Source organism: Crocodylus siamensis, chromosome 5 (genome assembly GCF_052110815.1).
Source record: "Crocodylus siamensis isolate JL-2025a chromosome 5, ASM5211081v1, whole genome shotgun sequence".
Classification (NCBI taxonomy): domain Eukaryota; kingdom Metazoa; phylum Chordata; order Crocodylia; family Crocodylidae; genus Crocodylus; species Crocodylus siamensis.
In genome coordinates, this window is record NC_143399.1 from 176,350,858 (window position 1) to 176,375,878 (window position 25,021).

General features: G+C 41.3%; 1 protein-coding gene across 1 annotated transcript in view; it reads left to right on the plus strand.

Annotated features, from left to right (window-relative positions):
- The window catches only part of SLC39A12 (solute carrier family 39 member 12), a 47,625-nt gene that overhangs the window by 16,817 nt on the left and 5,787 nt on the right, over window positions 1-25,021 (plus strand). Inside the window, exons 5-11 of the mRNA XM_090049703.1 lie at window positions 4,585-4,756; window positions 9,694-9,866; window positions 11,218-11,370; window positions 12,571-12,681; window positions 15,242-15,305; window positions 22,384-22,542; window positions 24,219-24,406. Coding sequence (XP_089905829.1) covers window positions 4,585-4,756; window positions 9,694-9,866; window positions 11,218-11,370; window positions 12,571-12,681; window positions 15,242-15,305; window positions 22,384-22,542; window positions 24,219-24,406 — 1,020 coding nt within the window. The remainder of the gene's footprint in view (window positions 1-4,584; window positions 4,757-9,693; window positions 9,867-11,217; window positions 11,371-12,570; window positions 12,682-15,241; window positions 15,306-22,383; window positions 22,543-24,218; window positions 24,407-25,021) is intronic.

Sequence of the window (25,021 nt, forward strand, 5' to 3'; positions counted from 1 at the left end):
AGAGAAGAGATTTGTCATTCTTTTCTGATCTCTAACTTCTATTTTTAATTCCATATCACTTCTAATCAGCCATATATGTTTTCATTGCTAAATCATTTCCTTAGAAGAGTTTGTGTTCTAGGGTCGTAGCTAATTTTATCTTTCTGCATAATTTCTGCATGTGTCTTAGATACCTATTGTATTTCATCAATAGCAGATGCTGTTACCTGTGAGAGAGAGACTGGTATATGGCTTACTTCTGCCACTTTAAATAAAACTTGTAATTTATTTTTTCAGGTAATAGTTTCCTATGCAGAAATATAATGCCAAAAAAATAGGTCATTGCTTTTTTTTTAAATCCTATTTTTTTCTAATGATTTTGAAATGTACATAAAACTTAAGTTAATACAGTGATCTAATTAAGGCAATAACATTTAGTCATATTAAACTATATAAATCATATCTATAATGTTAATTATACTTTCTCATTAGATAAATTTATATGCGGGGAAGAAAAGTTATCCATCATTCTGGTTTATTGTCAGGGAATCTGTAATTTTTTTTATTATTCCCCATCAAGAGTGCATAGACTTTTTTTTCTTCAGTAATAAAGGCCCATATCCTTCCATTCTCATGTTAAATGGGCCATAAGGCCAAGACTGCTAGGGAGATGTTAAAGTCCTAATATGTTATGTTTATGTGAAAGGGGTACAAACCCTCATGCCTCACTTCAGAGCATAAGATAACTTTTAATTTGCCCATGAACAGATTTTACAGTGATTTACTACTTCCGCTGAAGCAGCTGATGCTGGCCTCTGTCAGTCAGAATATCAAACAAAATGGACAATTTTTGTCCTTTCCTGGAGGACAATATACAATATCCTTTGAACTAGGATTGATTGATTGATTCACAAAATTATTTTTAATATATACAATTAATTAATTTATTTTTAATTATAAAAATATTTATTTTTGCCCTTTACTCATGCAAACTACCACTGTAGTAGAATACGGGTTCTAATCTTAATATTAGACGAACAAAGACTGGAAGATTTCATCCATTATTGATATTATTTAAGTGTAAATACAAACTACAAATTTCTTCCATTTACGCAGTACGAATCCTCCTAAAGAAGTCAATTGATTTTGTAAACTTAATTATGAACAAATTATGTGCAGGAATTACTTAATCATTAGCAAAATGCAGATGGCAGGTGGGGCAAGAACTGAGGTTAACTTTTACTCTGTTCCATGCATGACATGTGCCCCCGGTGGCTGGGGGGGCACAGTGGTAGCAGAAGCATGGTGGCGGTAAGCTGGGAGCTCCCTTAGGTTGCTATGGTGCTGTCACTGGGGGGAAGGGTGGGAGGCGAGTGCTGACCAGGGGTCAACGACTACCTGCAGATGCCACCGGCAGCGTCAGCAGTGGGGGTGGTGAGTGGCGACCACCCACAGGTGCTTCTGACAGGGTCGGCAGCACCTTTTCATAGGGGGTCACTGTTGACGTGCCAGTCAATGAGTCCAATCATTCAGTAGTCTGTGCACGTTCGTCCAATAATTCCTAGTTGGGGTGCACTCACTCCGGAGATGTATGCATCAGATCCGTCTGCCACGACTTTGATGGTTCCCTGGTTCAGTGTCTTTCTATGACGCGTGCATGTCTGAAAATGAGACCTCCAGTCATTCCAAGTCCAAGATCCTTGAGGGCCCCTTCCTCCCCTACACCCTCGCCCAGGCCTCCATGTACAAGTCTGGGTTGCCCTCAAAGTCTCCCCTCTGGTGAGCGGGGAGGGGCAATGCCTCTAATACAAAATACAAAGTTAGCAACTGCGAGCCAAACAGTCAGTTCCACCACGGGGGCCCCTGACTCCGGGTCCTGGTGTTTGCCGGCTTCACTCAAGTCCAGCTCTCCTCTTTCAGGAGTCCCCTCGTCCCTCTTACTGGGGTGGGCTGTCTGCCCCCTTAGAGTCTTTTCCCCATCTGGGGCGGCTCCACCTCCTGCCCCCAGTGCACTGTGGCTGAGGCCAGTAGCCCACTTCTCCAGGCTACTGGCCGAGCAGCCTCCAGCTGGGATGAGGTGCCTCCAGCCTTTACAATTGCCTCAAATAACTTCAGGGCTTGTCGCCCCGGTGTCTCGTCCCTGCGAGACCTTACCCTTTCCCCAGAATGTGCATGCAGGGCACGTGGCGGTGTCTCTCTGTCATTCTGGACTCCCGCCGGAGATCCGCTCCCGTCCCGGCTCTTCCAGTCCGCCTCCTCTCCGTTCCGGTGCGGCTTTTGTGCCCGCCGGCGCCGCCGCACACCTGGGAGGGGTAAGTGAATCTCCCACCCTGGGGGCCCGCAGGGGACTCACACCTGTAGCCAGGCCTGCTCGGTGGCTCGCGTGCTGAGCTGACCCCGCCGTGCCTGCACCGCCTGCACCGCGCCCCGCACTCCTCGGCCGCCAGCAATTTATTGCCGCAGCGGCTCCAGTTTCGCTGCTCCCGGGGCTTATCGGGGCTGGGGCTCTCTCACAGGCTCTCTCACAGTCACATGCACCCCCTACATGTTGCCAGTGATTCAATACTTAGTACATTTATATTCAAAGAACACAATTTCTTGAGCAAGAACTTTATGACTAAGGTTCCTATGAAAAATACTATGAAAACGTAATAATAATAACAACAAGAATAAATATAATTTGTCAGCACTAGAGCTGAATTAGAAACTGTTTCCCATCCCATGATTTTTTTTTAACTTATTTTTTTTATTTCTCATTTAGCAGTAGGACAAAAACAAGACTTTTAGTGGGGTTTCTCAGACTAGCCAATAACATGTTTGGTCAGGGAATTTATTTTAGAAGACTGGTTCAGAGCAGGGATCTGAGCCTGGGTCACCTAAATGAATGAGTTATTTTGCAGTTTTCACCATAAAAACTAGGAGGATGAGGGGAAAGTATCCCATGGAGCTTTGCAAAACTGATATATTCATGAGAAAAGGTTTCATTTTTGTGGCCAGCAAGCAGTTGGAAATTCCCATCTAGCTCTAGTCAAAACTTCCATTTCATAACTGAACTAGAAAATGGTATTGTTTTCCTAACACAGTATTGAGTAATTGCTTCAGTGCTGATATAAAAGAGAGAGCAACACCAAACTTATTGAAGTATCTGGTTCTCCCTCCCTGTCTTAAAGGATCAATCCAGCCTGAGTCAGTTAGCAATATGAAAAACAGGAAAGGAAAGGAAAACATCAAACTATGTTGTGTATCACTGTCACTGCCATTACTTTTACTGAGCATGATAAGCAAAACCTTTAGTCCAGTGATTCCAGTGTGCCAAGAGAGTGATGGAAGGATGCCACAAGATCCTGTTAAGGATGAATGTTCTTCTTCCCTGTCCAGCACCCTGCACCTTCCCCAGCTATTCCAGTGATGCCTGAGGCTTCTCTTTTGGGGACTGCTGCCACTGCTGCTACCTTCCCCTGCCATTCCCAGCCTCCCAGGCAGGTCCTTTGCTGGTCCCCTGAATGCTCCCAACAGCATGATCTGCTACGAGTGGGTAGGTGGATGGACAGATGCACAGACAAAACTGTGCTTTGCAACCTTTCTTGGCCCCTCCACTCCTCCCACACTCCCAAACCCAGCAGGAGAAGCTACAGGGATGGTCACCAGCATGTGAGAATATGTCAGAACAGCCTTAGCATCAGGAGCTGCCCTGAGATACAGACCAGAGATCAGACAGTAGAAAGAGTAAGGCAAGGCCCTGCTTCCCCTGCCCTTTGCACCTCTCCCCACCTTTAAGTGGCACCAGCTAAATAAGTGATTCTCTACTTTTAGCCTTAAAGCCGCCCCCTCCACCTCCGCACCCCCACATATCTTTTCTGAATTCAGATCTGACTCAGTGATTTTTCAACCAGCATGCCACAAAATTCAAAAAAGTGTGCTGCCAATTTTAATTCAGAAAAAAAAGTGTGCTCCAGGTATCAAAAGTTTGGGAAACAGTGCTTTAGGAATTGCATTAAAAAAGGATTCCAAAAGACAATTGCATACCAAAGCTATATTATCTCACTATTGCTGCTCTAAAAGTAATAAGTACCATAGGGATCTTAGTATACCCTTATTATGGTTCAACCCAATAAACCTTTATAACTTCCATTTGCTCTCTGTATTATGAAGGACATAGATATGCAGCACAAATACAGACTTAATTGCAGTACCACCACAAATGCTCTGCCTGCAAACCTCTTAACTTTTTGTGCTTTTAAAGGTAGCTCAAGCAATTTTAAACTACATGTTAGCTCCTCTTCGGTAGTAAAAATAGTCTTGATTAAGAAATATGTTATACATATATTTTAAACCCTCAGATGATGTAAAATGATTTCAGTGGTAGCCATCCTGTCTCAAAAATGAAGATCAGGTCCACTGAAATGAATTAATAATGAGTCAGAATGATGATCATTTTAAATGATGTAACCAAGACAGAACAGATGGAAAACTAGATTTTTCTTCAGGGTTAACTTTTCAAGTCCATGATTGTATGTCATTTGAAGAGTCCTTTGAATTCACCATTGACCTAAATATTAAACTCAGGTTCTCTGTTTTAGTAATCATATATAATTTTCTATATAGGCTTGCTTCTCTGCCAAAGAGCTTGTGAAGATAGTTTTACAAAATAATCCTTTATCCATTTCTGAAGAGCACTTCAAGCAAATCAGTCCAGCAATCATTCAGCAACTACTAAGTTGCTCTTGTCAGCTTACAGAATCCAAGCAAACAAAGCCTCCACCAACAATCCTGGAAAGTGAGTTATGTTGCCATTGTTGGCCTTACTTTGTAGAGGGATTTCATTCATTAGTATTGAACCAAAAGAAGATTCAGAGCCTGAGAGAATTTCATAGTGTTTGTGCCACATAGCATTATTATAGCATTATTATAGTGAGAAAAGATGGGATCCAAGTCCAAGCAGGGCTTAATTTACATATTTGAGGGGAATCTCATTTAAGTGTACCTTCCGCAGTGATGGTCAAAGATGGCGGTGGGAGATATGATGCCTGTGAACTATGGCAGGCCCTCTGTGTAGGTGAGACCAGTGTTCTGCTTAGCCACAGTGTTCCTCTGGGTTTATCCTAATATAACATCTTTGGTTTCAGTTCAGGGTAACTCACGGTGGTGGATCAGGCCTGAGTACTGTATCCCCTGATATGCTGTGTCATGATGTGCTGAATTACTGTTGTTAATGTGTTCTCCAGAAAGTTACTGCATATGATTTTGCAGATTTTCATTTTGTGAATTTTTCACAGCAAAAGTAAATCATCTTGTGAAAAGATAAAGGTGTGAAAGGAAAGCACGTTTTCAGCTGAATGTATCTATGCCCAGCAAAGTAACTATATGAGCTTCAAGATTTGTTTAACTTGGCCTGGAGAAGAAAGTCAATTTGACACACTTGTATGGCTACAACTCAGTCCACTGAGTACTTTCGTCTGTTGTGAAGTATTTTATTCGTCTACTAGTTTCACATCACTGATATGCTGATATGGGTGGTAGGCTTCCCAAGCATCCTTCCAGCCAATCATCTATCTAGGACTGCTGGAGCCTTTAGACCCTTGAATTTAGACTATTGCTTAAACAAGTTTAATTAGGATGCTGCTGGGAATGAACTGGATCACAATTCCCTGTTGCATACATGAATGTGAATGGTCATTGTATAGTAAATAATATGGTAGATTATGGAATGGAAAGAGGCCTGTGGACATAATGTTAAAATTAAGAGGAAAAAGAAGTGCTGACACTCACCAGAAAAAAGGTGTCTTTTTCTTCAAGTCCTTATTATTACCATATTTTCCAAGTACTTCACAATTTTTAAGGTATTATCCTCATGACACCACTGTCAAGTAGGGAAGTGCTACTGTCCATCTTTTACAGATGGGGAACCAAGGCAAAGAGTGGCTAAGAGCGGGGGTTATGCAAGAAATCTACAGCAGAAATGGGAATTGAACAAGGTTCCAGGTTCCTAGTGACTTAACTACTCCCTTAATGATGATCTCATATGGACAAAATATTTTTTATGAGTGAAAATCCAAAATATTCATTAAAAATGAACTATTAAACCTCCCATTTTTCTGAGTCTAAACAGGAATGCATGTGTGTAGGTTAATCCCCAAATAAAGCTCAGTATCTATAATGCATGGTGTAAGACAAAGGCCTTTATGACCATCAGAATGTCTCTGCAGGTTTAAAGCCTAAACTGGGGATGTTTCCAAAAGGAATAAAAAGAAAAGCCAAGGTCCTGATGTAAGGCATATGTAACCTGAGCCTAGGACTAGGAGTTTCAGTGCCAGTTTTTAGGTGACTTGCTGTGTGGTCTTTGGCAAGTCACTGAGGGCTAAGCTGTCAAAAGTATCTACTAATTTAGGATTCTTGAGTGTTGGGCAGTATAACCTGAGTTACCTGGACCCAGATTGTATTTTACTTTATGTGCCTAAATTCCAATCCTCATGCCTCCAGATACACTGTTAGGTGGAGGGCTGTGCCAGCCTGGCTCCTAGGTTCTAGACCGGGGATGCACAGAGCTATAACTACTGTGGCAAAAACTACTGAGGGAAGGGAACCATACTGGCATTGCTTTGAATTGACACCCCAGGCTGATGTCCCACGTGTCCTTCCCTAGTTATGCTACTGGCCAGAAGTAAAAGAGAAGGAGAGGACACATGCCTTCCTTTTAGTCCAATAGCCTAGTGGTTAGGGCACTTGCCCAGAGAAGCAAAAGAACTGGTTTCCAATCCTGCCCCCCCTCACCTTCCCATCCCCAACAGGCTACGTCTCAGGCTTCCCAACAAAGTCCACTAACTGCCACAGCACAGGCCAGACCCATTTCCAGCCTCCCTTTTGTGCTGTCCCACTGCACCTTCCATGTAATATTCTGAATAAAATGGATAATGTTCCTTCCCCATTGTGAGCCAAGAACCAGGCTACGTACCACCCTCTTCTTTCTCGAGCAGAAACCATCTCGTCAAGCCATTCTTCCTCTGCTTTGTTTTCCCCATCCCAGCTTCACAAAGCTCCCTCTTTTGGCTACCTAGTGGGCCAGCTTCAAAAAGAAGCGTAAAGAGTGGTCCTTTTCTGAGGAATAGAAGATACAAGTTCAATCTCCCTTATGGTGAGGGGAACCTTGTGCCTGGCTCAACCACTATTTGGACAAGTGCCCTAATGACTAGGCAACTGGGCTAAAAGGTGGAAGGTTTCTGCTATGCCTCCTCCTTTGGTGTATAACACTCAGTAGTCCTAGTTTTTGCCCAACTGAAATTTAAAGACTTGTCCATTCTACTTTTCCAGGCAGCTGCCTAGCTGAAGCATAGTTCTAACAGGCATGTTCAGTAGAACTGAACAGGCAATACTCAAACTGAACATTGCCTAAATGCCAAAGTCTGCATTTACACACCTATATACAGTCCATCGGCAACTGGTAGGGGGAGCATGGGCGTGCATGTGCCCCCCTAATGGGGCCGATGCCCCCCTGATGGCCAAAACTGATGCTCTTGGTAGGGTTGGTGCCCCCCTTGACAGGTCCGCCACCAGTGACAGTTTCTGCAGGTTTGCCCCCCAGATTCAAGAGGCACCAGTCACTCATGATACAGTCCATTTAGGCATATAAAGTGAAATACACTCAACCCCTAAGGTCAGCCCCTAATGCCCCTTCATTTTGTGAGGTGCTGAGCTGTCACAGTCATCACTGATTTAAAAAGACTGATGTACCCCAAATTAGTAAATACTTTGGAATATTCTGGCTTAAACATAGTTGTGCTTGTTTCTCACCTACCTCATAAACATAGAGTAAAGATTAATTAATTCCTGTTGTAAAGTATAAAGATGTAAGCTGTTCATAAATTATAAGTATTATTTTTTCAGTCTTCCAAACACCCTATTAAACTAGGAAAACACCCTGACTCAATCCCTAAAAGAAGCCAGTACACAGCAAAAACAGACATAATTTAGAACAAGAAGCTTGGGCCCAGATCCTCAAACTTATTTATGCATATCATTCCCATGGCAATTAGGTGTCTGGGTATTAGGCATCTACATATGTTGGAGACTCTGGGCCATTGTCTGTTCATTGTTTCATAGTTTCATAGTTGGTAGGGTCGGAAGAGACCTGAGCAGATCATCAAGTCCAACCCCCTACCATGGGCAGGAAAGAGTACTGGGGTCAAACGACCCTGGCAAAGTGTTCATCTAACCTCCTTTTGAAGACCCCCCAGAGTAGCAGCCAGCACCACTTCACTTGGAAGTTCGTTCCAGATGCTAGCCACCCTTACTGTGAAGTAGTTCTTCCTGATGTCTAGTCTAAATCTACCCTCTGCCAGCTTGTGACCGTTATTTCTAGTCACTCCTGGTAGTGCTCGGGGGAACAGGGACTCCCCCAGTGCCTGCTGGTCTCCTTTGACTAGTTTGTAACAGGCCACTAAATCTCCCCTCAGCCTTCTCTTGTGGAGGCTAAACAGGTTCAGGTTCCTTAGCCTCTCCTCATAGGGCCTGCCCTGCTACCCCCTGATCATGTGTGTGGTCCTCCTCTGGACCCTCTCCACACTGTCCACATCCCTCTTGAAGTGTGGCGTCCAGAACTGGACGCAGTACTCCAGCTGCGGCCTGACCAGTGTTGCATAGAGGGGGAGGATCACCTCCTTGGACCTGCCTGAGATGCATCTGTGGATGCATGACAAGGTGCTGTTGGCCTTCCTGACTGCATCCCCACACTGTCAGCCCATGTTCATTTTGGGATCAGTAATGACTCCAAGATCCTTTTCTGCCTCTGCACTGACGAGAAGGGAGTTCCCCAGTCTGTAGGTATGGTGCCGGTTGTTCCTCCCCAGGTGCAGCACCTTGCACTTGTCAGTGTTGAATCCCATCCTGTTCTCATCTGCCTATCCCTGTAACCTGTCTAGGTCCGATTGCAGCCTATTCCTCCCTTCTAGCGTGCCCACTTCCCCCAACATCTTAGTGTCATCAAATTTGAACAGGGTGCCTTTTACCCCCTCATCCAAGTCACTGATGAAGATGTTGAACAGTGTGGGCCCAAGGACCTAACCCTGCAGAACCCCACTGCCCACATCCCTCCAGGTCAAAAATGACCCATCCACTACCACTCTCTAGGTGTGGTCCTCCAGCCAGTTGGTGACCCATTTGACTGTGTAGGTGTCGACAGTCCCCTAGTTTTTTAGTGAGAATGGGGTGAGAGACAGTGTTGAAGGCCTTCCTTAAAGTCCAGAAAGACTACGTCCACTGTTACACCTGCATCTAAGGATTTTGTGACCTGGTCATAGAAGGCCACCAGGTTGGTCTGACAGGTTCTTCCCCCCCACCAGGTGTACACACAGTGTTAAGCTAATAAGGTAGTATTAGCTGTGAATATTTATAAGGACCAGTCATGGTGACCAAGTGAATTAAAGGTCAGTGCAAACAGAAAAGAGAGACAATCTTGCCTCCTCACAAGTAAGGTATTCTGAATTTCAGTCATCTCCACAGTAGAAGCATATCTGTCTTTTATGGCCTGGTATTCTGGGGTGGGGTTGTTCCTCTTCAAGTCATTGTAAAATGAATTCTTTGTAGGTCTTGACCCTTCCCTTATGCATCTAAAAGAAGAATGTAGTACTGCTCACACTTTTCCTACTGGTGTGCTTCAAATAATTAAATAATCAATGATTAAAGGTGCCATTGGTTTTATTTGTTTCCTTTTCCCCATAGAGTATGGCTACAGCACTGTTGCAGTTTTGCTTATTACTATCGGATCTATGTTTGGTACAACCCTCATTTTGTTCAACTCATGTCAAGAAATCTATACACTCATTTTGCAGCTGTTTGTAGGTTTAGCTGTTGGGACCCTTTCTGGAGATGCCCTGCTGCATCTAATTCCACAGGTAACATGCATGATTCCTATATGTAAAGAAATGCTTACTTTATGATGCTGCCTTCTTTCCATTCTTCTCCACAACAATATCCAGAAAATCTTGTATCTTCAACCTAGCTAATGTTCATGTGCTCTTATTTTTATAAAATAAAGTTTCCCATGTGGTTTAAAAGTCATAGATCTAGCCCTCCCATTGCACTATCCACTTTGCAAAATCAGAGAAAGGTTGAAGAGTGAGAAGCAGAAGGCAACAGATGATTAACTCAGAAGAAACATGGGTCCTATTTTCACACAAAGGTTCTCATTAATAAAATGTAATGGAAGAAAAAGATCTGAGAGAAATATCTTGCAAACCAGTAGAGATAGCTATAGATTTTGTGTCCTGTGTGAAGCCAAGGAAGGAGTCAAACATATTACATTAACCCTGTGTCTTGTTGTTGGATTGGGAAAAATCAAGAGCAAGTTGGTAGATAGCTGTCTAGTAATCACCTATCTGTGTCAGGTATAGGTAGTTTTCTATGTTGGAAGGGCCTGGAAGGCAGGACTGGAAATACCAGAAAACTTAGGGAAATAAGTGTCATTAAAAGTCATTGGAACATGTACTTCTAAATCCCTCAGGTATTTAACCTCTTAACTTTTACAGTGATGTATATAATATGTATCACTTTTAAAGTGCCGTCTTTTAGATATAAAGCAGTGTTAGAGGGTTGCTGTAGCCGTAATGGTCCACGATTTTTTGCAAGAAGTAATTTTGTAAGAAGTAAGAATTGGGGGGGCAATGTCTTCCATTGGATTAATTGTAAAGTTAAATAAGCTTTCAAATGCAAAGTAATCTTCAGGTTTGAGGAGGAGAACAAGTACAGCAATTTTTAAGAACAGAGAATACAGCTGTTAAATTGGAAAAGGGAAAAATTCCCAGGGGTAGCAGACAAACAATTAGCAGAAGAAAAAAAGATGATTACTGAGGCCAGTCATTATTATTTCAAAGCTTTTTAAAGGAATGCTACTATGTTCTCCATCCTCAATCTGCCATTTTCTCTATGAATTTAGTATCTGAGGATGACCCAAACAACTTTTTAGACTGTAATGATCAAACTACTCCAGAAGTACAAAAAAGGAGACAGGCCTCTGGAAATAACAGTGCTCTTAGTAACAAGGGTTGATGGAAACATAATGGAAACCATTACTTATTTAATTTCATCCATCTACACAGGTGTCCACCAGACACCTTAAAACACATTATTATAATTCTAGCAGTGATAGTGAAGCAAAACTTTAAGCATACAGTTACCTTATTATGGACAAACAGCAAAAGCCAAATGATTTTTTTAAAAGTCTTTTTACTTCACCGCTTTTTCCAGATTCTTGGGTTACATAAACATGAAGCACAAGAGTTGGAACACATCTACAATGGGAAAGAATATGTTTGGAAACTCTTAGGAATGATTGGAGGAATTCATGGGTTTTTTCTGATAGAAAAATGTTTCTTTCTTTTGGTATCACCAAGTGACCAGGTAGAACTTTATTTTTTATCTCTTTTTAAATCACTAATTTTGAAATTATAAACTGCATGAATGAAGTAAGACGAACTATAAAGTGCTGCTTCCCAAACTACTCCCACCAGACTTCCCTTCCATTTCTACTTTACTTTGTTCCATAGGTTTGATGTATTTAACTCTAAAAAGGGCTAGTTAATTTAATTATTGTATTCTATAAGCAAACTTTCCTAGCTAGCATGGGAGCAGGTGAAAAGCATGCCTCTATACAGAAGTCGTTTCATATTGGCTCTGCCTGGAGAGCTGAAAGCAAAATGTAAACAAAGTGCTTTTAAAGGCACTTTGAAAAATTACACTTTAAAATTTACCAAATTGCTCACAATTTGCTGTCCCAATGGATTTTTTAAAATTAATATAGATGTTGAACTTCAAATCTAGTATTATATTAATATTGTCTCATAGTTGGATACCATGCATTCAGTAATTCTATTATTTTATCTCAGCATGCCTGGTGTTTGAAAATGTCATTACCCACAAGGATATCATGTAGCACATAACATGATGCTTCATTTATTCTCTCAGGATGGGAGGCCATCTTAATTTTGCTTCAAACAGCTTAACTTTTGCTGCTGCTGTTTTACATAGGATGCTTAACCACTGGCCTGACCAGAAATCTCTTCCTCATGCATCCAAACCCACCACCACCACCACCTTTAATGAATGCAGGATTGAGACACAAGAACACCACATAACCTAAATGGAATGAGAATAGCATAAACATTGTAATGTTAGGATTTTACATGTGAGATTTTAAGAATGAAGTAATTCAACTGATAAATAAAACATAATGACTTTGTGTTTACTTAACCAAAGAGAGAGAGAGACTATTTTTCTCCAGGTGTTTAAATGAACACTAAACATTACACTCTTTATTAATCTTACCCGGGAACCCCAAACCTTCGTTTTTAAAACAAAGTCATTTCCTATAAATGTCTTGAAGTTCCCTATAAAACATTAAACTTTTTTTCAGATTCAGTTTTCTGAACTGAAAAGGCATTAGAAAATGTTTAGCACAGCTTGCAGTCTTTTCAACTGTTCTTATTTTCAAGCTAAGATCTCTCATAGGTCATGTAAATGCTAAATCTGAACATGAAACTGACAAAGACTGCACCTGTATCCATCTGGCTTCAGAACTAATTGCAAAGCATCTTCATCCAGCAGAGCCTTTCATTAGTTAATGGGCACTTGGGGCATTCCCATGACCTCCCAGTGGATTCTGAATTAAATGACCATTCAGACAGAGACAAATCTACTTCAACCATACAGTTGGTAGGTTCCTGATACAAAATGCTTTACTGACTTGATTTTCTTCTTTCTCTGTATATCTCAAAGAATAAACCCAATTAATATCATAAGTTAATAATATTTTTCAGTGTTTATTAATTTTCTCATTCTGTGGCCTGAGAAAGGATGCATTGTTAAGTATCTGTAGATTTCTCAGTACATAATAAACCTTTTCAGGCAGATTTTAATCATAAATCTTTATAAAGAGCATCTACAAATACAAAACAGAAAGATGTAATTCCTTTTGCCCTGAATATTTTCAAAAAATTGCTGTTTTCCTTTTCTTCAAAAGTAAATCACATGCAAGGATATAACTACCAAGCAGTCCAGTTTGATAAGGACAGTTCTGGGTTGAGAAAGTTCTCCCAAAGCAATTTAAAAGATGCGTGATTTTTGTCCTGATTTAAATTTTTTGTCCTAGGAAAATGCATATTTTATTAATGAATAACCTGTACCAGAGGGTGCTCTATTGTCACATAGCATACCCATTTCCTTGAAGCTCCTGGCCAAACTCCTTTCAAACTTTAAGCTAGAGTATGTATTGAAAGATTGTGTCCAAAAAAAATACAGTATATAATTAGTTAACAGCTGAAATCTCAGCCTACATGTTTCCATTTATTTGAATATGTACATAAAACCAGACAACTGAAAATACCTAATCACTAAAAAATTCCAGTTAGATCTATGGAGCAGTGCTCAAGCATCTACATGGGTTGCTACATTTTAGCGCTTTTTTCTTTTTTCCAAAGGCAGTCTCTCCTTCAGATTGTCTGTAGTTTCAGGATGTGTAGCTGCAGTCTTATTTAAATTGGTGGGTCTCAAATATTTCTATGGACCACTTTTTATAGAAAAGTGGTTATCAAGAAATGACCCATGGGCCACTGTCAATCCACAGACCGCAGTTGGGAAATTGTTGCCTGAATGCATGTAAGCAAACTAGTGAAGAGAGAGCATACTAAATTTAAGTTGCATGATTACTTCCTGTTTACGTTAATGACCAAAACCATCCTAAAGCTATTCATGGATAATAGGAACTAATGTGTCTGAGTCAGTTTGGAGGAGAGCTGCCCATGTTTTTCAGAACCTTGTACATAATTATTAGACAAACATTGGTCGACTACAAAAAACTAATAAATCTTTCAGGTCGATGATTAGTCTTGGATTTTTGACACAGAGTTCAAAGAGATGCCATGTGAATAAATACTTTGAGAAAACTTGGAATAAATGCTGGAATTCATATGACTGGCTAAACTCACGGAAAGCAAAGTTGTTTTCTTAAATGTAGCAATAAGAGACATTTTTTTAGTGTGTGCCTCAGAGGCACACAACCCCTTTTTTACTTCACTGCCACAATAATTTGTAGTAAAAGAGAACCACACAAGACACTGCAGCCAGCATGCATTGCTGTTCTGTTCTTTGGAGCAGTGAGTGCTGACTCGCACAAAGTATCCTCTTTGTGAGCTCTGTATAGGCAGCTATGGCAGTTTTAATACCTTGGTTCCCCAACTAAGCAGAGATTAAGACTGGAAATCTAGCTGGTTCTCTATTTCTTTGCCAAAAGCCCTCCATTTCCCAGAATAGGGAATGCATAGTGAGATTAAGACCTTGCCGCAGTTCTAAAAGTTGATAGGCAAATCAGGTACATGAGTTCAAACCTCTAGTGTCGTGGGCAAAGCTATTTGTTACACCAGAGGAACTTACTACAGCTTGAAATGAGGGTGAACTCTTGTGGTGCCAAATACCACCTCTACCTATCGACAACATTGTTGCCCAGCTACTAATGACTGCAACTGGTTGCAATCCTCAGTTTAGACAGACTAAGGAGATGAGGTGGTGCACCACAGTGAAGGAAATTTGGGGCCCAGTTCTGTTCCAGTTGGTAGGCACCGTGCATGAAAAACAGTTAATACAAAAAGAGGATGGTTCCTCTGCTGTTTTTATGACTCACTCTTAAAACTAAGATGAGGGCGTGTTACCAAAGCAGGTATATTGATATTTCAAAACTCAGGCAGTCCAGTACCTTAATATTTGTTTGCTATCTCCAAACGATATTTCTTGTCATCTCCACCAGGATCTTGCAGTTTCAAAGTGGCTAATAAGATTATGGACTCCATAAGTCCGTATAAATTCCAGTCTACTATTTTTCCTTAAAAATGCTTTCACACTACCCACGATTATGCTACATCAAAGCTTGCTGACTCATAACAAAAACTGTACAGTTCCCTGAATTGTAACACAGTCCTTTTCAACTGTGAATTTTAGGCTTCAATTTTAGGTTCAACAATGAACCATGATTTTCTCAAGAGACCACAATGGTACCAAAATGGTTTATTTATGTCTGAGTTAGATTAAGAGTTCCTTGTGGAAAGAATAGCCACGCGATCGGTGTTCAGTTAGTAACTCCAGTGATGATAATGGCATAGATGTAGATGCAACAGGTAATGTTTCCTTCAAAAAGCAGTGGAGCTATTTGACTTTTTATTGTTTAATAACAACAGGTTGAAACAGCCCCTATAACCAATCCATTCTCTCTCCTCTTAATTAGAAAAGTCCGGAAGATTCTGAGGCTGCTGCAGTTCCTACAGACAATAAGGCGACCAGCAGAAAACGTTAGTATTTATAAAAAGACTAAACAGGCAACACAAAATCCCAAGACTTAGGATGGGGTGTGAAACTGGCTTAGCTCTGTTTTCTGTGTGTTACATCATCACATCCGTTGCTGCCTGGCTACATAATTAAATCTCTGTTTTAAGAAATGTTTCCAGCTAGCCAGCCCTGTAATTGTGAAGTTCATTAATCTTAGATGGTCCTCGCTTCAATGTTTGTTTACCCGCCATTGTAAACTATTTTTCCAAAACCCTTCGCTTACAGGGAAACTCTCACTTGTTTACTGTGAAGCAAAAGCAGAAGCACACCTTATCGGCTGAATCAGAGATGCATGAGTTTTTGTGAGCCACAGCTCACTGCATCAGATACTGTGACTGGGCATGCATTGAGCAAAATGTGATAGTCCTGATCTCTGTATGTCCTCTCTGATTCAGTTAGTCTATAAAGTGCACCTCCACCTTGCCTTCTGCCTGACTGCAGATTAACATAACTAACCTGTCTATAATTTACTGTCATCGCTCTTCATTTCCTGACTCACCACACTAAAAACAATTCCTCCCTTACTCCTTCTGTCTCCTTCATGTTAATGAAATAGGTTTATTAAAATCTGCAGGGATTTATGCTTCATATGGAGCTTTGGACTCATTATATTATCCAAGCTATTTTTTGACCAACCAATTCCCTTATTGTCTGATTAAGTGAATTAAGAAAACCTTCTCATTGTCTCTGCTTGGCTTTTCTTTATGAAAAAATGAGACACTATAGTACAGACCTAATTCTGCTCTTGAGTATCTGTATATAACCTCTTTACATTCATATATGTTAGGGTTGGAAGGGACCTCAGTAGATCATTTAGTCCATTTAATATCATAGCAGGGATAAGACTGAAAGAACCCTATATTACCTAAAATCTGTGTACTTATTACATTCTTTTCCCTTTTGTCTAGTGACACTAAGGTTTCAGGACCTGACCCAAAATGCTTTGCTAGTCTCATAAGGCTCTGCTAGCTTCTTTGTACTCTTCTTTGGATATTGTAGGCTTTGTTTCCATTTTGTCATGGATTTTACTTCTTGAAAACTGGATTCTGGTTGCTTGATTCTGACCTTTCCTTCAGTATATCATCAAGTACCTGTTTCACTGCTACTATCTACTTCATCTCTAGATTTTGCAATCCTGTTTAGTCATCACTATCTACTAAACATCAAAGATATTCCAGGCAGTGTCAAGGTTATCTGCTCCAAATATAGTACGTTTCTATTTGAGATAATTTTCCAAGTATCTCTTCATTAAAAATTCCCTGCTCCATTTCATTTTTTTGGGTCATAACTCAGTCCTCCTGCTGCATTGGAAAACTAGGCATAATATTATACAAAAATATTTTGAGAAATAACAAACTTTCAAAGACTTTATTTTGATACTTGATACATTTTTTGACTAAGGCCTAAATCAACCAAGGGATTTAGGCATTCGATTGCTGATGTAATCTTTCAGGCACATGACGTAAGCCCTTGAACTCCTCGAACAATGGATAAGAAAAGTGAGGTAGCTCAGAATAGGATTCGCAACAGCCAGCAGACTGAGAAAGATGCCACCCACAGTAGCTAATAAGAAACACAGAAGACAGGGTATGTCTTAAATTTCATCTCTCTGGGCTTACGTATCTAACCCTGAGTGTTGGGGACACAACTCCCTCTCCTTGCATTTCACAGCCATGAAACTACACCTGGAAATAGATGCTTAAGAGAAAACAGAGAGAGGAAATCACACATTTCTTTCTAAAGATATCTGGAAGAGGTACCCAAACCACCCTTTTTTATACTTTGCTTCTGGTTGAAGCATTCACCCAGGGAGTGGGAGACCAGGTTACAGGCCTTTCTCCTTCTGAGGGGTTAAAGTTCACATCTTTCAGCTCCCTGGACATGGCCATCCATAGATCATACTACATCCAGTGGGGGTCAACTCTTTCAATGTGCATGCCACAAATTAGCCACGCACCTTCCCTGAGCACCACCCTGATCCCTTTCCCTTAACCAATTTTCTGCTCAGCTTTCTGTCCCCTGCCCTATTCTATCTCCTGCTCTGCTTTCTGCTTCCTGCTCTATCTACTGCTGTGCTACCTGTCCCCTTCCCAATCTTCTGCATGCCACATAGAGGCTGCCTGTGCCACTTATGGCATCTGGACAGGCCACCGCTGTCCTTGGCAACATGAATATCTCCTGAGGCCAGGGGCATTGAATTCAGGGTGTCTACATCCACTTAGCTATTGCATAAAAAGGGGTGTGTGGTTGAGGGGAGAGGCATTGTCTAGCTGTAGTTCTTGGACATATCTGGCCACTGCTGCTGTATTTTATGTGGAGCCAAGTCCTGTTGGTGTGCAGAGTAGGCCTAAGATAAACACCAAGATGCTAAGCCCTGACAAAATGGAAGCAGTTCTGGACATGCACAGAATCAGTTTTAGGTGCTTGGGGAATTTTCCAGCCATCAATGAGTCAGGCAGAGGGATTTACTTTTGCACTTGCATGTCTTAAATTCCAGTTAGATCTCCATTTAGGTAGCTAAGTCCTTTTAATGTTTCTGACTGTAAGATCCCTTTTGTCTTTATCTCAGCAAACAATATTAGCATTTTGTATTTGCATTTTCTGATTCATATTAGATTTATCAGAAATGCTTTTGTAAGGAGCATATGGTATTAACCATGAAAACATTGAACTAAAAGCTTTATGCTTATGGGCAAAGGTTGATCAAATTAAACCCTGTAAATGTGAAATCATGTGGTAAAAATCCAACCTAAGCTAGCTCTAGAAAAATTAATCTGCTATGGGCCCCATTTCCTAGTTTATTCAAAGAATGCACCAACATTTACAAATGTAATGCAGGTTATTCAAAGATGTATTTAAATTAAAATGCTTATTTTCATAGGAAATTGTAGAGTAGAGCAGTAAAGTGTATTCACATGTTTGTTAAGAACATTATTGTTATTTAAAATGGAATGAAGAAAAATAAGGAAAAGCCTTCAGGGTTTTTCATGCATGGATTTTCTTCGATGTCGGTCCAGTATGTTCACAAAGACTACATTTGCAAAAGCTTTAAAATGTTTCACACGCCATAAAGTTACTCTGACCCCCATTTTATATTATTGATGATAATATGTTGGAAGGAGTTCCAGTAATTACACTATTCCTCTTTCCACAACTGTTATTTAAATAAAACAGACTGAATATCTTATGGTGAACTACAGTTTCATTCTAGCCGATACTTATGACAAATCACAAACTTACTGTAGTGCAGCAATATATTATTTCTATGCAACTCTTGTCCTGTACTATTGATTATAAAGTGCCCAAAGTGTTTAGAAAGAGCTGTGTGATCTGGGGACATCCACATTTGGCTCTGTAAGCTGGCAGAAAATCTAACAAGCCTGCCAATGTTACTGAACCTATAGGGCTCCCAGGCAACTGGGGAGGATTTTCTGAATACAGATGTTAGGCTTTTATGCTGTGTTTTTTTGTTTGTTTGTTTTCTTGGGGGGAGGGAAGGTTAATAACAGTTTGAAGGCTTTGGCTTTAGCCAGTTTATGTAAGAAAAGCATCCCCCACAACTCTGTAAAACAGTCTTCCCTGGAAAAATGGTATTGCAATAAAACCTTGTAATAACAATATCCACCTTATATTCACCTGTGAAATACCACCTTACAACCCAGGGTAGTCATGTTTTATCTATGAGGTGATTTAGGGTAGTTAGGAAAGCTGATCCTGACCCTGCTTGTATAGTCAGGGTGAAGTTACATGTTACACTTAGATCATACTAAAACCATGGAGTGTTAAGCGATGTTAAAGTTAGCACATGCTGTGAACAGTTGTTAGCTAAGGGTTAATATTGTTTCTTGCCTGCAGGGCTCTTACTTACCACTAGAGGGCTGGTGAGTAGGGGTTTGGCCAGGAGACAGCGAACCTGGGTTCTATCCCTACATGGGGTGGTGGGGAGTGCATCCTGAGATACTGAAGGACTGCAAATTGCTCATTTTATCTCTATGAAGGAGACTGGAGTTACCCTAACCCAAACTAGGTAGCCCCGCCCAGAGTTAACCCTTGCCTGAAGTGGTGTAACTTTGAGATATGCAGAGGGTATTTAGCACTACTTAATGAGCTTTACCATGAAGACACTCATGTTTTAAGTATCCTTATTGTAATCTAAGTGTAACCTCACCCTCAGACAGGTATGCCTTAGCAGTGGGACAGAACCGCTGCTGTTCTACTATGCATGCAGGATACACAGGCATTGGGCAGGCTTTCTGGGAGATATATAATGTGTGCGGCATATGTGGTTATGAGTGTGGATGGAATGAATTGTCCCAGGACCAAAAATGGTTCAGGATTTTGGCACCAGCTATAAACTTGCTCTAATTATTTAACTCTATAGCCCCTAGCTATAGCCTACAGCTTCTCTATTTTCTGGGGAAAAAAAATGTATTTCCCCTGTGTATGAGTTCACGCAACCCACCTGTCTGGTCCAGGTAGCGAGCAGAAGATTTATCCCAAAACACTTAGGCTAGGGACAGACATTGCACATAAACCAGTTTAAGTGATCAGAAACTAGTTTAAACCTGTAACAGAACAGCTGTTCAGTGCACATAAACCAGTCTGAAAATGGCTAAAACCAGTTTGAGCTAAACCTGGTTGAATGCAGTATCAGGCTTAACTGATTTGACTCAAACCAGTTTAAGCAATGTTTGTCCCAGACCCCTTGCTGGTTTAAGATAAACCAGACTCCCCCAGCATTCTGGCATGCTCTCTGGGATGGGTGGAGCTCTCTGCTGCACAGCAGAGCTGGCCCCTCCCCTCTGCTCCCTGGCTGCAGCTCCAGAAGAGACTGCAGGTACAGCAGGGTGTGCCTGGCTTCCCCCTGCCCTACCACCTTCACCGTTTGCTGGACAAGCAGGACTCCCCTACCCCCCTCCCTCCCATCTCTCACAGAACAGACCCCATCACCATGGACCCTAGGCATGTGGTAATCTAGCTAATGCTGAGAGTTGTCTGTGTGTGTGTTTCTCCAATTTCACTGACACAAGCAGACAGAACAGTGACCACATAGGCCTTTTTGGAGCTAATCAACATGTCAGCTGGTAAGCTGTTTAAGAAGCATTTGAACTAATGGTGAGAGGGTATTTTTTTTGATGGGGTGATAAACACTGTTATCAGCTCCCTGACGGCTTTCTCCCCTGTCAGTTTGCTGCAGACAGTATAAAGAAGCAGGGACAGGAGATTGAAAAGCACCACATCAGCAACAGATGAATGCACTGCACACCCTCCCGCCGCACCCTTTGCCTCAAGGTCCTAGGAGAGGGCTGGGATCTGGCAATACTCCCGCTCTTTGAGCAGCCAGCAGGGAATAGGGAAATGCCTGCATTACCTCAGTCGAGAGAGAATGTTTGTCCTGTTACAAACCAGTTCAGCTTAGGCAGATTAGACTAACCCGCAAAGGTTGAAACAATTCAGGCTCAGGCTTTTTGAATGTCGGTCTCTAGCCTTAATGTATTTTACCATGCATGTGGTTAGTAGTCTTCCCAATGCCGAATGCTAGATCACAAATAACGTAATGTTCAGTAAGGGTGTGGAGAGCTTTGGTCACTGATTCAATTCAGATGATTCAGCTTGATTCGGAGGTAGAATCACCGAATCTGAATGGAACTGGGAGACCAAAAAAAACACCTCTGAATCAATTTGGAAAAAAAGATTTGGAGATTCAGAAGGCAGTCTTTCAAGGGAACAGAAACTGAAAAGAGGGAGTGGGAGTTGGGGGGAAAAGACTGACATCTGTAACTGGCCAGTGACTGTGATCTTTCCCTGAGTCCCCTTTCAATTACAGTGCTCTGTGGGAGGGATGTAGAAACAGCATATAAGCCTCTGTCTGCAGCCTTTCTGTTGCTTTTGTGAGCTGTTTCTGCCTGAGCAAAAGAGAAACAGGTGGGCTGGTAAAGATCTAACAGGTGGGCAGGCAGAGATATAACCAGCACTGGTAAGGCCACCTGTTACAGTTTACCATCCCTGCTGTTTTCATCCAAAACTGCCTTAACACACACAAGTGACATGAGTTTTGCTTTCAGCAATTTGAGATACAGTTTCCCAGAAACCCCTGCATCTATCTCCTTGATGGAACTACCAACTCTGCTGTTTTCATCCAAATCTGCCAATCTATGGCCAAATCACCGAATCGCTCCAAATCAGCACCGAATTTTCCGAAGCCAATTTGGCCGAATCGATTTGGGACAGAGATCTAAATCTCCAAATCAAATCACTGACTTCTGAATTGGCTGAATCTGAATCCAAATCAAATATTTCCATATTTGCACAAGCCTGATGTTCAGTGCTAAAGTAAGGTCATGGAAAACAAGGTGAAAGAAAAACAGCCACCTCTATTGTTGATGCTAGAGACAGGAGTGGTATGCATGATCACGGTGTTCATTAATTGACTGGAACAAAGGTCAGAACTAATATGCTATGACACTGTACTAATGATGGTGTTTTAAGGTGTTTTGCCTTTTGAATTCTTTCCCCTAATGTAATATTTGCCTAAAGATGAGGCTGTGAAAACATTAATTTTGTCCTACTCATAGTGTTTAAAGTACCATTTACATGAGGCTAAATTCTTCCCTTCATTACAGCTGTACACCTCTCTGACCCAATTTGGATAAACTCCTCCTTTTAAGGAAAAACAGTTTGAGATGGGGCGGGGGGAGCAAACATGAGCCTGAGCACCCTAGGGTGAAGTTAATGAGAAATCCTTGGAGTAAATCACTCAATGGTGCTCAGACCAAATCTAAACTTTTTGTCAAAATAGTCTACCTACTTTAAAAAAAAGAGAGACAAAAATAGGCTATTGCCTGGTATTTGCAGTTCTGAAATATATTATTGGCTGTTTTTCCATGCTAAATTCTTGAAACCAGTACAATAAGAACAGTCATCTTTTAGTTGTCTTGGCTTTTCACAACACAAAGTTTGGGTTCAATTAATAGCACAGGTTTGCAAATAAGTAGAAGTATGTGATACATTTTTGGTTTTACTTTTGATTTTGTTCCCTAGGCAAAGGAATTAGTTTGTTAGCAATAATGGTTTTGGTGGGTGACAGCCTTCACAATTTTGCTGATGGCCTGGTAATAGGAGCAGCATTTTCATCCTCAACAGAAACGGGTGTGACAACTACTATTGCTATCTTATGCCATGAAATTCCCCATGAAATGGGTAAGCAAACATCATTGCTCATTTCTTCTAACCAGTTTCACGGTCTTGGGTAACAATGCCATTTTATTGGATCCTGCCTTGTTCTACCTTTGGTACACTGGATGGATCAGATGAAGAGGGCACAGCCCTCCTTTTATCCCATCTTCTGCATAAATAGTAGGGGTGAATCTTTCCCTAGTGCCTTGCTGCCACTGCACACAATATCCTCAAGAGGATGCATCAGCCACTGAGGGTTGGGTCGGTGTGTCCAACCCCACATCAATTTGTGCATATGCTGTAATGTATCATACAGCTCTCACTGCAGATCTTTTTTGATCCCACTTGAAGGTCTGTTTTGATCATGCTGTTCCATCTACCTAGAAGCATAGCTCTCTAATTAGGGATAGGCTGTTGCTCTTAACTAATACTTGTATTTACTTTGGTGTAGTCTAAAGGAAGAGAAACAATGAATCTATGTAGTACAAGTCCTGATCTGTTAAGTCAACATTTCCCAAACCTTGTGGGTTCATATCTAACATTGGTAGCAATTGGTAGCAGGGGTGATCAGCACTAATCTGTGGTGAGGGGAAGCAAGGGTAGTGGAACTTGCAGGGGCAGATGAGGTAGGAGGGTGCAAGAGTGCCCAGCTTCACTAAAGGTTACTACAGATTGCTTCAGTAATTTGTATGTGCTTCATCCCAGAAAAGAACCTTTTATACTTCCTTGGGAGACGGCACTCCCTATGGTTTGGGAAATGCTGCAAGAATCCCACGTTCAAGCACAGAGACTTAGATTTGGCACACAGGTATAAGCTTTCCCATTGAGCAGAAGCCTCACCTCATTCCTTATTGTCAGGCACCCAGGAGCAAACAAAGTGATGAGCTGTGGTTATGGCTGAGGAAACATGGAATTCATCGAGGTCCTCACCATGCAATCAAGGAACTAAGAAGTCCATACCCCACATTGGGTTTAGTCTTGCTGCTAGTTATCAGAAATGCTGTGGATACACAGCACTGCTTTCAGTAATACAAACGGATCTGCTAGCACTGCTTTTCCTACTCATTATTTTTAGCCCTACACATATACATAGATCCCTCCAACTCTGCACTGTGGAGAAGCAACTTCTCAGTGTACTGGTTCCAGAGGCTACAAACACTTTTGCTAACTGATAGGCCAGAATGATAAAACATTAATTACAGCCAAACTGGTGTGGGTAACAAGACAATGCAATTAACTTTCCTCCAAAATACTTGTGCTATGTGACTTTCATGCAGTAGTATATAATAGAAGGGGAACATTTTAATGGGTAATTGTGATATAACTTATCACAGGGCTAACTGGGAGTACCTTCACTGAAAGCAATGAATGAAATTATCCTCCCAAGATCAAAATCAAACCCAGCATTTTTTCTGACATACAGCACCTGTAAGTAAAGACTCAAAGGCCAAGTTACAGATATAATCACAAGGTTTCTGCTGGCAAGTTCCCAATTAAGAAAGATTTAGAAACTCTGGGAAAGCATGTGATTTCACGTTTGAATGTATCCAAGTTGGAAATGTCACAGATGCCCCGAATCTATTACCCAATACATTGTGTTTGTGTATATCTTAATTATTATGTGATTTACTATCAGAAGATTTTGAAAATGTTTTATCAGCTGTGTAATAAATTGTCTTCCTCTTATTTTTTCTATGCAGGAGATTTTGCCGTGCTCTTAAGTACAGGGCTCTCCACAAAAATTGCAATTCTAATGAATTTTATAAGTGCACTAACTGCCTTCTTAGGACTTTACATTGGCCTTTCTGTATCTACTGACCCATGTGTTCAGAACTGGATTTTTACGGTCACAGCTGGAATGTTCTTGTATTTATCACTAGCAGAAATGGTGAGCACTGCAGTCTCTTCTATTTTCCTTTGAACATGTCATAAAAGAGCATAGCAGAGAAACAGAAGAAAACTCTTCTTGTAAACTCTTTAAGGAGATTGTAAACTCTTTAAGGTAGGGGCTGTCTTCTACTCCAGTTTGTATAATGCCAAGTAAAATGGGATTTTCTGCACTGCAGCAGCAGTGGGGCCTGCTAAGGACCAGACCAAACATGTCCTGTCCAAGCTGCATTCACTTACACCTTCTGATGGGCTCCAAATCCAGAATTTCAGCGGTGGGGCTACTCTGACCTTGTTATCAGTGGCTGCTTTCAGGAAAACCAGAACCTGAGGGCTCAAGCATGGGTTCGGTGGGAAGAGCTTAGAGTAGTGGTTTTCAACTTTTTTTTCATTTGTGGACCCCTAAAACATTTTAAATGGAGGCTCAGACCGCTTTGATAATTTTGAACGGAGGTGTGGACCCTTTGAATTGGAAGTGTGGGTATTCACACACTTTTGATTGATCATAGTCACCTTTAGACAGTCTGTGGACCCCTAGGGGTCCCAGGAAATGACCCCTAGGGGTCTGCAGACCACAGGTTGAAAACCACTGGCTTAGAGGTGTGTTAGTTATACA